This window comes from Strongylocentrotus purpuratus, unplaced genomic scaffold, assembly GCF_000002235.5.
Source record: "Strongylocentrotus purpuratus isolate Spur 01 unplaced genomic scaffold, Spur_5.0 spur5_scaffold_12, whole genome shotgun sequence".
In the NCBI taxonomy this organism is placed as follows: Eukaryota; Metazoa; Echinodermata; class Echinoidea; order Camarodonta; family Strongylocentrotidae; genus Strongylocentrotus; species Strongylocentrotus purpuratus.
Genome location: NW_022145597.1, coordinates 24,575,481 through 24,589,118, shown reverse-complemented (window position 1 = coordinate 24,589,118; position 13,638 = coordinate 24,575,481). Strand labels below are relative to the sequence as shown.

The window sequence follows — 13,638 nt, the reverse complement described above, 5'->3', positions numbered from 1 at the left end:
TGCCCCATTTTCACCTCTGATGAGTGCCCTATTTTGGTATGAGAAGTGCCCCTTTTAACCACTTACAAGTGCATCTTTTATTGTGACCCTGTTCCTTCTAATAAGTGCTCTTTTCCCCTTCCGATACGTGCATGGCCCTTTACAAATATAAGTTCCCCGTGTTACTTTTGATAAGTGTCCCTTTTCCTTTCTACTAATTTCCCTTTGATAAGTGTCCCTTTTACCTATACCCTTCTGGACCCTCCCCCAAATCAGTGGCCTTGTAAATTTGCATTTCTATTTGTAACCCCCCCCCCTTCCTCCCGATAGTAGTGCGCCCCTTGATCGGCCGAACTCACACAGTTCTGCCACTATATTTGAAAATATAATTATGCCCCACCAACCGACATAACTGGTTGAGAGATACTGATGATCAAAGTAGGTCAGGAACCTGTCCCAAATTAGTAATCCCATTATAATTAAGATTGGACCCCTCAAAGTTACGGAGACAATGGCCGAATGTATAGCTCCAAGCTTCTCCCGCCCCCCGCCCCCCCCCCCCCACAGACTATACTCGGGTAGATTTCACAATATGATCATGGTCATGCACCAAACTTTATCAGTATATGAAAGGCCAAGTCCACTCCTAAAATAATTTGCTTTTAATAGAAGCAGAAAAACAAGAGAAACAGAGCAAACAAAAATTGAGTAAAATCGGATATAAATCATAAGGAAGTTATGAATTTTTGAAAAAGTATGAACAAGTATGGAACAACAGAATCCCTTAAAACTAGATTTCCCCATGCCTTTGCCCGCCGGTTATATCATTTGCATTATATCGCATGCATGACATTTCACAAAATCTTTTATGAAATTTGAAGAATTGATACTATTTTCTGAATATTGTAATCATTGATTTTTTTATATAAAAAGGTTATCAAAATTCACATTTTATAATGATTTAACTGAAGAAAAAAAAACTTTGCATCCACACAAAAGCATAGTGCTATCAATATAACTTGGATGCTGGTGTGAGGAAATAGGATTTTTAGGGGGAAATTGGAAATTTATATTACCAATGTAAAGAACAAAATTAGTGGATAGTGAGGCAATGACATCACAGACTCACGAGTGAGTTGCCAATTAATTTTTGTCTTGTTATTTTCAAAGCTTTTCATGTCATTAAATATTCAAACTTTGTCAGAAGAAGAGCTGTCGACTGCACATTATAAAATATAAAAACTGACAAAATTATCCATAGAAAAGATAATTTAACATCCCCTGAAAAAAGGGAGGGAAACACTAATTAAAGTGCCCAACCGACATTTGACATTTTGCTCCGTTGGGTGGGGGGGGGGGGGGGGGGGGGGGGTAAGGTCAGCTTTGGGGGGGGGGGGGTTGCACACAAAAAAAAAAATACCAAAAAGGGGGTTAACCCCCCCCCCCCCCTCCCCTGTGTACGCGCCTGAATATGCAAGGTAAAGATAATTTTGGGTGTCGATCTGACCATTTTTTTCCCTAAAGCCGTGAAACAAAACATAACAAAACAAACGAGGGGAAACCCCTCGAACTCACGAGCGCCGAGCGCGACCCACTTTTAGTGTCATGTGACACTTTTAGGTCATCGCTATCAGCTCAGGTACTGTACTACATCATGAATTTCGTTTTGCTACTGTGTTGTGTGTTGACTAGACTGTGTTCCATCCATAAGTGCGGATGATGGCGGTGATACCAGAAGAAGGTGCCAGCGTATCTTTGTTCAGTTAGAAATCTTAAAGATATAAATTGAAAATTGCAAGCTGTCAACGTACGATGACCACTATGCTTTGCTGGAGTGACAACGGTTCCGTAACAACAACCTGACAACAACCAGTTGTTATCAAGAGTCTGAGTAAAGTATTGCACAAAACTGTGCGGCCAGAGCTATATAGCTATGACATTGTGCGGGGAGAGCAGCGAGGCTAACACGAATTCCAATGGCCAAGCTTACTACGCTCTGTTTGTTTTCACAATTTTGACTGCTCTTAACCAACTTCACAGGTGATTATAGTAGTTTAGGTTTGACATTTTGAATGGGATGAATTATGGTATTAAATTTTCATGGATATAATCCTATCTTTTGTTCTTCTTGCCTGAGTATAAATTAATGTTATCAATATTGAAAGTGAAAGTGAAATATTTATTTCAAACAGAATTAAATGGTTGATAAAAATTGTTCATTCACAACTAAACTGTATTAAGAACTTATCGAAACACAGGTAAATTTTTGCTCTAGGCCTATAGGCCTAATAATAACAGTAGTCTAATAACAAAAATAATTACATTAATAATGATAATGATAATTTTACTAATAGGCCTAACTAATGATAATATTTTTTGTAATAATAATAGTCATTATAAATATTAATGATATATCAATGATAATTATATTAATAATAATAATAATATGTCTTTTTTTTACCATGGGTAGGCCTATAGACTCATAATACTGTCTTCCCTTGGGCCCTGCACTAAAATTATCACCCTTGTTAATAATAGCTGTAATGTTATATTTATACTAATTTGAACAAATGGCAAACTTAATTACGCCGTCCACACAAAAGAAATAAACGGTTCAAACTTTTTGTGTCTGTCTAACTCTAGTTTGCGGGTTGGGTTCAAGGGGTGGAAGTTGACCCTTGATCTAGATTATGCTAATGCCTATCATTTTCATACACTATAATAGTATTTCCCCCTGTGTTATTGAAAGAGCTAATATATGGGGCATGTTTGCTTCCGAAACTCTCAAAATGCCCTTTTATTTAAAAAAAAAACTTCCTGAATTAAACTTTTTCTGTTGAATGTCAAAAATGCTATTGCATGAAATTGCAGGGCAAAATGCCCCACTGTCCTACTTGTAGCTACTTGCTCCCTCTATATAGAAAACTTCCGTAATCGGTGCCTGTTGGTCCCCCATGATCCTCTATTTCTTATGTTATTTGAGAGCTGAGTTGATGAGATAGCCACAGGTCTGTCAGTGACCTCGCTGTCTGGTATTATCCCTCCTAGCCACACTAGTGTTGATAAGCTTTACGAAGAGGCTCAGAAAAATGACATAATACAATGTATATTTTGTTTTCTTTTCAGGTATTTACTGATAGCTGCCATCGAGCCGATGTCTAACGATCTTCAGTTTGGAGACAGGAATTGCACCCCATTCAATGGAACGTCTGCCATTGATAGTTACATTCAGGAATATGACCTCAACACTACTGCTGGGGACTACTGTATGCATGACGATGGTATCAGGTAAGCTTTTGTTCTCTAGTTTTTTATTCTTATTTCATAAATTAATTAATTAATTTCAGTTCATTTTTATTTTCTCTTGTTTTTTTAAAAATCATTACAATACTATTCTTTTTCTTCTTCTTCATATTATTATTATTATGGTTTTTTTTAATATTTATTTATTGTTATTATTATTATTGTTTTTTTTTTTTTGGGGGGGGGGGATGGGGGGAGAAGGGGAGAAAAAAGGCAATGGGGTTCTAGGACAACTACCCCCTGAACTATCATCTCCTTGACAACATGCAAGTCAGGTAAAGCTACCCCCTAGGACAAGTTGTTTTTTTTTTGAGGGGGGGGGGGGGTGGGGTGGATGGGAGGGGGCCATGTGTGGCAAATCATGGGGATCAAGGCAAGTGAAGTCCCTGCCCGGCCTGTACAGGGGTCCTAAAAATTGGACATACAGATCCCCCCCCCCCCCCCCTGAAATATATAAGCAGGGCCTTGTGAACATGGATCTCTAGTATTTTGATCCAGACCCCACACAACAATAAGTTGTTGGAAGTTTTGAAAAGTGTACCAGAATGTAGAAGATACATGTATCATTACCGTAATCTCAACTTCTCACCTCTATCACATCCGATTGTTAAGGTTCAGTGGCTGTTTCCAGTTTTTTTCTGACCTTAAAGGTATTACAAAGTTTTGGTATGGGGTCATGAATTTGGTTCAAATTAACAATTTCGGAAGCATAGTGTTCCTACAATATTCATTGATCGTTGTCGCGGTTGAAATCGAGTCTAAAGTTATGAAATTATAAATAATAAACTCTTAATGTTGTATAGCTCCCTCTCAAGGTCAAGATATTAATTTAGCTATTAAACAATGTTTCTTGACTGAAATCGACCGATTAGCTATTCCCGTTTGAAAATTATATATCACAACTACATACTCTGAAATTTTCATGGTCGCAGCTACCATTGTACGGCCATAGGCGCTATTTGAAATTTATCAAAATTTACCAGGAGCACCGGTAAATGTTTATATTCAATTTTTCTCGAAAACAGAAGAGTTTTAGAGGCTAATTTTTTTAGTGCTTATAATACATCCACAGGGGCATCCAAATATAACAAAATTGTAAAGAATCACTATCCACCCAATTTTCAAAATTTCCCAAAACTTTGTATTACCTTTAATCAAATAATGATAAGGATTATCTATCAGCTCCCTCGTTCCTCCTTAGTACAGAGCTCTTAATTCTCAAATAGAATCACCGTACATAACACATTACAAAACAAAATAGGAAAAGAAAAGTAATTGAAATCATTAATTATCTAAAATTTTGTAAACAGAAATGTGGTTCCAATTTGTAATAGCATACTCTTCCAAATTGTAGTCATGCGGCTGTTACTTAATACATGTACGTTCTAAAAATTTGAATGATAAATATAGCATGCACTAGCAGTCACTCTTGTACATGGGTATGCATTGTGTACAAAGTGCACCTCTTAAACCCAATGCTTAGTACCAGGCAATGGGAGCTGATAAAGAAATAGCCAGACTCAGTAGATATTGCTGTAAAACATGAGCATGTATGTACATTGTAAATTGTGTATTTGCTGGTAAAACTGTAAGGTTAGCTCTGGTTTAAAAAAACAGCCACCTCAGATAACCAGGCCTCTTTTTATACACAATGTATTAGAGTTGCAATGGATGATTGAAACTGACATTATATTGTCAAGTTTTATAATAAGACAGGGTCGTGATCATATTGTACATTATATGCACTGTATGATTTCCAGGACAATGCAAAATGTATCTTAAAGGGCCATGTCTCCAAATATATTTTCTCTCTAAGACTACGTGCTTATAGTGGCATAAAATAAAAACTTCAATATTTGTAAAATATGTACAAGTTTTTTTTTAATGAAACTAAGGAAATAGGGAAAAGGGTGTGCTGAGTAGACTACCTGTAGTTAGTCTACCTAGCACCCAAAGGCATAGATATGTAGGGATTTTTCTTGCAATTTTGTTTACATCACGACGAGCATGGAAGTTAACTTTGAACTTTTGAAGTAAACTGTATCTCATAAATTGACTAAGTATACTGACTTTGATATAGATTGTTATTCTTGTGTACTCTGTAATAATCATGTACAGGAATATATCTAATAATACATCTATTTGTAGGTTTTGCTGAGTAGTGTTATATATGTCTTGTAATGATTTAAAAATCATATTTTCTGGATATTGTTCTCTTTATTATTGCACATTTTGAAATGCTAGTCGTTCCATGTACTTGAAGCTACATAATCGTTTTCAAAGTGCCTTTGTCTTGTATCCCAGTGCAGTCACATGTTTTCAATTCTAGGGCTTTGTTGTATCACGTAATGTGTGTGTGTGTGATTGGGGGGGGGGGGGGGGGGGTGGGGGTGGATGACGTTTATTTGTGCAGTATATGAAATGTACATTTTGCTCATTCTAGCCCATAACAATTTTTACCAAATTGAACTATTAAAGCGTTGTGTAAGTGATTAAAATAAGATGCTGATTTTGATAATGATAATGATGTGAATCTATTTATGATTAAAAATGAATCATCATTTGAATAATAATCATGGAAATCCCCAACCCTGATTACTGAAATCCTTGCAAAACATATTCTTTAAAAAGTTGAGATTTGATGACAGCTTGTGATCTTGTAAATCTTGATCTTGACTTCTGTATATAATGTAGTTAACTTTTTTTTATTGTGATGATGATTTTTTTTTCCCCTTTTTTTTCTCCATCACCCATGTACCCCACCCAGATGCACCAATGAGACCACCTTCCAAAACACAACCCTCTGTGAGTGGCACTATACCGGTACTGGATCAGAGTATGAGATCCTCGCTGGACCAGTCTTCATCATCGTCCTGGGCATCCTGGGCGTGCCGATAACCGTCCTGGCCGAGATGGGTCGCATCAATCGTCGCAACGTCGTCGGGGTGTGTACGATCTGCTGGAGCCTCACCATCGTCTGTACGGGGTTCTCGCAAACGTTGGCTGAAGTCTACGTCTGGCGCTTTCTCCTGGGGTTCTTGTAAGTTTTTAGGGTTTGGATTTTATTTTGACTGCTACCAACCACTAGTTTTTGTCAGTGATGTTGTGTTTGAAAAAAATGAATAATGTCCCTATGTGACCATTGAATAATGGTACTTTCTGTTATTAGTACTAATTAGTCATATAGCCCGTATCTTTACGCTTATCTTTCTACATGTTGCATCTCTCTCTCTCTCTCTCTCTCTCTCTTCCTAGTTCCTCCCTCCCTCTCAGTTTCTTGATCTTTCTTTCCCTCCATCTGTCTTTCTCCTTCTCCCTCCTCTCTGTCTCTCTCTGTCTCTCTGTCTCTCTGCCTCTCTCTCTCTCTCTCTTCTCTCTCATGTGTTTTCATCCTTTCCTCTTTCTGTTACATAACCAACTTTATATTGGTAACAACTAAACTTGTTTAGCAATCTTTAGCATACTAAAATAAAACTAGATTTTTTTTTTGTTCATTTGACGAGTGGTCCATATTAACGAGAGTTTTGTACCGCAAAATAATTGAGTTACATGTACATCACTTGATTCACATCACAATAGTTTCTTACTGATAACAACCTTCTGTCATGAAGTCTTTCTTGTTTTAATGTGCATGTGATCTATCTTCTGTCCATAATCGAATGCTGTATGCAAGCCTTTTATTAACCGGGCGCCGGGCGATTTTTACCCTACGGTCCCTGACTTTTGGCGCCCGGTAAGACGGGGAAAATGAGTACCGGGCGCCGGTCATTTTTTATTTCTGGCGCCCGGTCTGGGAGAATTAACATTTTCTGTTTCATAAACTTCCACATGTCTTGCAATAAATGTTCACAAATGTGACAAAAACTTACTTGATACAAGTTAAACGTGGACTGAATGAACCCTTACAAATCATTATAATGAGAATCCTAATTAAAATCGCCCAGAAACAATTGCAGCACGAATACGAGCGGCCGCTATTTCCTACTCCTAGCGGAGAACGGCACACAATACAGGGGATGTACACCACTCACGAGCGCATTTCACCAGCCCAGCCCATGCATACACACACAAATGCCATCAGTGCTGTACTGCAGTACACACACAGTGTCAGTACAAGAAAGTCTCGATGTAACTTCCAAAAATCCATCCGAAAAGCCAAATTTTGCTGTCAAAAATGCGGAACCGGAGCCATATTTCCAAAGCTCACGGGGGTTAAGCTCAGTTTTAAGAAACAGTTTCATCAAAATAGCGCTAAAAATCAAGAAATCAGCGATTTTGTTACCAGTTTTTTTGCCTATCGCATGCCCTTCGAATGTAATGGTATCTTCAAAAAAGCAAATGAAAATCAAAACACCGGATCTGCTGATGCATTGACTTTATGTACAAAGTTGATTGCAACTCCAGACTTGCCTTGATTCAGCGGCCCTCGTACTCATTGACTAAAATTCTGTGATTTTTTTAATAATGGACTTTTCTGATAAAATAGATAAATATATTTAACAAATCTTTTTTTTTAAATTTTCGAATTATTATTATATTATTATTATTATTTTTTTTTTTTTTTTTTTTTTTTTTTTTAAGTGACAGGTCTGTCGTTCTCAATGATTAAATGCGTTTTTATTCAAAGAAACATGAATGCAATAGCATTTTATAGGGAAAATAACAAAAACGTAAAACAGGCATAATTTTTTTTTTTCACCTAAAATATGTTTTTTCAAGCTGAATAATATGTTTTTTTGAAAGCGACAGGTTGGAAGCTCTGCATTGTCATTATAGATCTGGTTTTTCTTAAATATTTTTTTATAGAAATAATTTAATTCCCCCCTTCCCAACATTTTTAAATTTTTGACATTTAACGGCATGAAAATAGTATTAAACATGAACTACAACAACTACAAATGACAGATTTATCTAAGGTATGAGTGATTTAATATTAGAGTGCTCAAAATTTAAACTAGAAATTAAACTACCGCGTATGTATAAATAAAAGGTAACGTTTAACAAATAATTTAAAAGAAAATGGTACATATTTTCATCAATTTTGGAAACGGCTCCTGGTCCTGGAAAACGGCTCCCGGTTCTCTAAAAAAAATAAGGACCGGGAGCCGCTTTTTCAGATATTTGGCTCCCGGTCTGCTTTGACTTAATAAAAGGCTTGGCTGTATGGTTTCTCTCCAATTAGCGGTGGTGGTGGTTATTTTTTTTTTTTTTTACCTGGCTGCTATTCTACTCATGTGTCTGTTTTAGTTATTTTAGAAACTATTGTAACCTACATTTATGTGCATGTACATGGATAATTCCATAAATTAGGAACCCAGTTTGTGACATTTTTTGGTGTCCCTATAATACATAAGGAACCCACACGTATTTGTGGCTCTGAGTAAAGACTTAAATAATGGAGTGAGATTGTAAATTGATTTCTAAGCATAATATTGCATCCTCATACCCAGATTCACTTAACAATCATACTCCACTATTTAAGTCTTTACTCAGAGCCACTCCTTATGAAATAGGGACCCCAAAAACGTCACAAAGTGGGTCACTAAATTATGGAATTACCCACATATAATATCTCAAATTTAACACCATTTTATTGTCTCTAGTGAAGCACCTTTCAACCCTTTTTCAATGACTCTACTTGTGACTTTCTTTGGTCCAGTAAGTATAAGTTCTGAAGCCATTATTTAATTAAGTTTTCATTGAATTGTAAAAATGTTTGTTTGACTCAATAAAATAGCCTATGGAGGGCTAAAACTTTTTTTTTTTTAATTGATTTAATTAAGTGTACTGATGACTTTTAGTGAAGGTTTCAACCAGGAGCTGTTCTAGAAAGCTATATAATATATATATATATATATATTATTATATATATATTATTATTATTATTATTATTTATTTATTTTTTTTTTTTTTTGGGGGGGTGGGGCTTGTTGGTTCTGGTATTCATTTTCTACATGACATCATGTGCCTCACCTTTTTTTTTTTGGGGGGGGGAGGGGCTTGATCTCTCCCAACCCCCTCTAAATTTGATACTTTTTTGTCAAACCTTTCTTGGTGAATTGAGTCACTCCACTGATTTAAAGATAACAACGAATGTCAAATGCTTCATCCTGTAAAATTACCATCTGTAACTAAATCAATGGAGAATTTTTTTATTTCTATGATCTTGGAATTAATTTGAACTTAATGAATTGAATTCATTTTGTTTAGTAATTATTGAATAATCACTGTTTTTCATTACTTATTGGCATTAAAAAAAAATGTTCAACATAGTTTAGTTCAGATGAAAGACTTGTAATGACAGCAATGCAATAAAAGAAAAAATACAGTTGTTACCCATCTAAAGAAGAATTGAGCAGGGGAAAAATAACACTCTTTAATTTGTTTTGCATTGAACTCTATGCAAATTTTTTGGGGCTCTTTTATGACTTTCGGGGGCTCTTTTGGGCATTTTGGGGGCTAATTTGCCCCGAGCCCCCATGCATTTTTTTCACTGGAATTGAGCTCTTAGATAATGCCTCTGCCGAAAAGGTTGAGTTTCATTTCCATGACTCAAGATTACCTCTCATATTTGATAGTGTCAGACTCAACAAGGGCTGGTTTTGGGCGTGGCTGCTACCGGGGCAAATATAGGGTATATTTTCTTGCCCAATTTAGCACACACTTTGAAGCACAACAGATTTTCAAAACCCTTCTCAAAACTTGCCCGTTTCTTATGTAATTTTTTACATTGCATTTAATTAATGAATCATAATTAAATATGTTACTCTAATTGATTTTTCATAAATATTTGCTATCTGTATTAACTTTGCTCTTAATAAATTAATGTATTTACATGTCTTTACTTTAAGGATTTTGTATTCGTTCTTGTAACAGTAAAATATACTTGTACATGCTTATTTTTTACTTTGTAAAGCGCATAGAGAAACTTCTGTTTATTATGCGCTTAATAATTAAATCAATCTTTATTATTATTATTATTAAAAATTATTTATGAAAATCTTTCACAAATGTGGCAGCTTAGAAGAGGTTTAGAAAATTTCCTTTAAATCCCTACCGCACTAGTTTGGCCAGGAGGGATTAGACCTCCCAGCATGGTCACTGACAGGTGGTTATCTCATCCATAAGCTCTCAATTAACATAAGAAGAAAGGGATCATGGCCAAGGGACCAATGGTCACCGATTGGGCATCGTTTGCTATATAGAGGGCGCAAGTAGCTATAAGTAGTGCAGTGGGGCTTAAACACCCTTACTTTTCCATGGCTGATTGCATGATTACCTCCCACTTTTGTTTCGGCAGAGGCGTCGAGGGCTTGCTATGGGTGTGGCCGCTAGCGGGGCGTATCTAGGTTACGGTTCGTCCTATGCTTTCATCGCAGTCGTCAATGTAATAGGATGGAGATGGACCTACATCTCTACCGGCATAGGGGGCGCTCTGCTTGGTTTGATAAGTCTTATCACCGTCAAGAATCCATATTCAAAGGAAAAGGTAGGCATTCTTTGTGTGGGTCAAGCATGCTATCCATAAGGACGGCTGATATTCATAAGGACCATTATTCATAAGGACCACTATCCATAACGCGTGACAAAATGAATGGCGATTCATTATGAATAGTGGTCCTTATAAATAGCGAGCAGACCCCCTTTGTGTTTCTGTGCCCAATGTATTCTTTAAACCTTATACATGATGTTTTTATCAACAACTAAATGTGTTTATGTTTATCAATCCATTGCATATGGTCCGGGTGCATGGTCCCTGCAATAAGATATGGGGAATGGAGTATTCTGTATTCAGCAGGTTGACTAATACTTGCAAGTCACATTGATCTTATTTCATGTGTCAGCGGCATTGTGCTGCGTTGAGCTGCGTTGAGCATTTCCATGTACATATAAATGATACAGTGTTGACCTGATGACTTTTGCCTATGTTTTATTGCTAATCAACTTATATTAAATCAATGTCAATAGGATGGAGTAACCATAAACAGCACCCCAATTCATATTGTATGGATGGTAAAAATTAATTATTCTCTATTTCAGAGAAATATACTGTTCAACAGGATTTTGGAAACTTTAGTTTTGTATTAAAAAGTTGTAGCCCTCACCTCTAAATTTGATATATTTACATTTAATTGTGAATTATGGATATATAAATCTTGTATAAGAAGGCCATTGTGTATAACCTTTAATTCAGTCAAATAACTGTACTATTTTTACTCTCCTAGGGAAATATACCCCTTGGGTCGGTGCGCAACATCCTGAAGGCACTTGGTGCGGAACCCTGGTCGGTGCTCTCACCCATCTTCCTAGCCTTCGCCTGCAAGATGGGTTACCAGTACACCCTCAGTTATAACCTCAATAACTACTTTGTGGAGTACTTCCCAACCTTCCCGACGGACGTGTACCTGAGCTGGATCCTGGCTCTGACGGGGATCCTGGCCTTTATGCTCGGGGGCTTCCTGAGTGACATCGCAGGCAAGCGGGCAGGGGCCTTAGGGAGGCTCTGGACCATCGTCATCCTGGAGGTAGGTTCTCCCTTTCAGATCAATGGGCTCTTATTCATGTAAGTTAACCAGGGGGTGTTTCACAAAGATCCTAAGTCGAACTAAACTCTAAATTGGACTTAAACATTATGGAGAGCCATTGCAGCCTTAAAATGAAATATATTCAAAAGCAAAAATTAAAGTATTTTAAACATTTCCACATATACATAATTGATGTGTTTGCACACTATTCTCTGTATTGTATGAGGTCATTGAAGACAAAACCATCATTTCAAATTAACTTTGTTTTCTCACATTCTATTTCTTCTGTTCCGACCATCAACAAGTGATGATTTTTCTTGAACATTTTCTCTCTACCTTAATCCATGTGCTTGTTCCCCAGGTGATACAGATACCCCTCTATGTATTCTTCATCCTCCTATCACTACCAACCAACATCATCCTGGGTGCCCTCGGGATAACCGTGGGAGACGGATGGAACGGCATCGGTCTTTCAGCCATCGCCGACATCGTCTCCCCGTCCATCCGCACTGTCATCTACGCTCTTTTCTTCTGCGTGATGGATGTTATCGGCGGGTGTGTCATCGTTGCCGTGACGCCACTGACGGACGTGGCTGGATTGAAGAGCGCCCTCTTGTGGTTGGGGACGGGAATGCTTGTGGGAGGCACCCTGCTGATTTTGTGTGGGATTATAGCCCTGGTGTTGCTTAATCGTCGTCGAGCCAGGAGCTACCACTTGGAGGGGACGGAGGAGGACGCCCTCTACAGTCGAAACGGTAGCCAGGGTAATCATGAAAGGACACCTTTGATTTCTGATGAAAGCACTCCCACATAGGATCAGTTGTTAACTTGAATTCATTGCATTCCAACAATAACACATCAAAGATAAACTTGAATTCTGGTAAAAAAGAAAATGAATTCTCACAGAATCAAACAAAACTTACACTGAATGTTCAAGATTAAAATAAATGTCATTTGCCAAACAATTTTGGTAGAAAATGTATACTGGCTGACTAATGGGCAAAGAAAGATACTATATACATCTTTCTATGTACAGTGCTTGTTACTTTACCAAGACTGGGCCAAATTTATTATGATTTTGATGACTCCGGAACCTTGCAGTACATACCAATACTAACGTGCTACATGATCAACTTTTTCTGATCCATTCCACACCTTTTCTTTCACAATGCAATCGCATGACCAGAACTCAACTATCTTTAAACTAATATATTATAATAATAACAATAATAGCTACATTTATGCTTTGCTCAAATCTTTCCCACCGGATTCTCAACATGCCTACAAAGTACTATTTTAACATATATAACACTAGATTTGGATTTAACCCAGATTTCCTAATGTGCTGAACCCATTCAAGGAATAAGTTCCTACCATCAGGTACCCATTTACTACATTGGATGGAGTGGCAATTGTACATGCTCACATAGATTAATGCCTAATTGCCACAGCAGGACTTGAACTGAGATCCATGTGATCCACGGTTGAGTGACATATCCTCTAGACCATGAACCTCTGATGAATGAATGATTATGATGATTGTACAAACAATGAATAAATGTGCTTTGTGAGTGGGTAATGCACCCCTATACAAATTTCAGTACGCTTACACGCGAGCTCGTCAGCGTGCTCGCCAACGAGTTTGTTGACGAGCAAGCAGACGAACTCGCCAGCGAGCTCGTTTCGTTCCAAATATGCAAATTAGCTACGAACTCGTTGGCGTGCTCGTTGGCGAGCTCGTTGGCGTGCTCGAAATATACACGCTCGTCACTGGCCAATAAGCTCGTTGGCGAGCTCGTCGGCGAGTTCGTCAACGAGTTCGTCGGCGAGT

The 13,638-nt window shown here is 37.5% G+C and overlaps 1 protein-coding gene across 1 annotated transcript; it reads left to right on the top strand.

Annotated features, from left to right (window-relative positions):
• Window positions 1-1,639: 1,639 nt before the first annotated feature.
• Window positions 1,640-12,892, top strand: LOC100890205 (high-affinity nitrate transporter 2.1). Its single transcript, XM_030982202.1, has 7 exons — window positions 1,640-2,019; window positions 3,106-3,267; window positions 6,050-6,322; window positions 8,886-8,940; window positions 10,583-10,771; window positions 11,508-11,807; window positions 12,169-12,892. Exons 1-7 carry the CDS (start codon window positions 1,913-1,915, stop codon window positions 12,619-12,621), a joined length of 1,539 nt encoding a protein of 512 aa, XP_030838062.1. The 5' UTR covers window positions 1,640-1,912; the 3' UTR covers window positions 12,622-12,892.
• The last annotated feature ends 746 nt before the right edge of the window (window positions 12,893-13,638 follow it).

Excerpts from the sequence above, each read along its gene's own strand:
- LOC100890205 (XM_030982202.1), top strand. The coding sequence starts at position 1,913 with ATGACATTGTGCGGGGAGAGCAGCGAGGCTAACACGAATTCCAATGGC. Across the intron at positions 3,268-6,049 it reads ATGCATGACGATGGTATCAG|ATGCACCAATGAGACCACCT; the intron begins GTAAGCTTTTGT and ends TACCCCACCCAG. Across the intron at positions 8,941-10,582 it reads TTGTGACTTTCTTTGGTCCA|AGGCGTCGAGGGCTTGCTAT; the intron begins GTAAGTATAAGT and ends TTGTTTCGGCAG.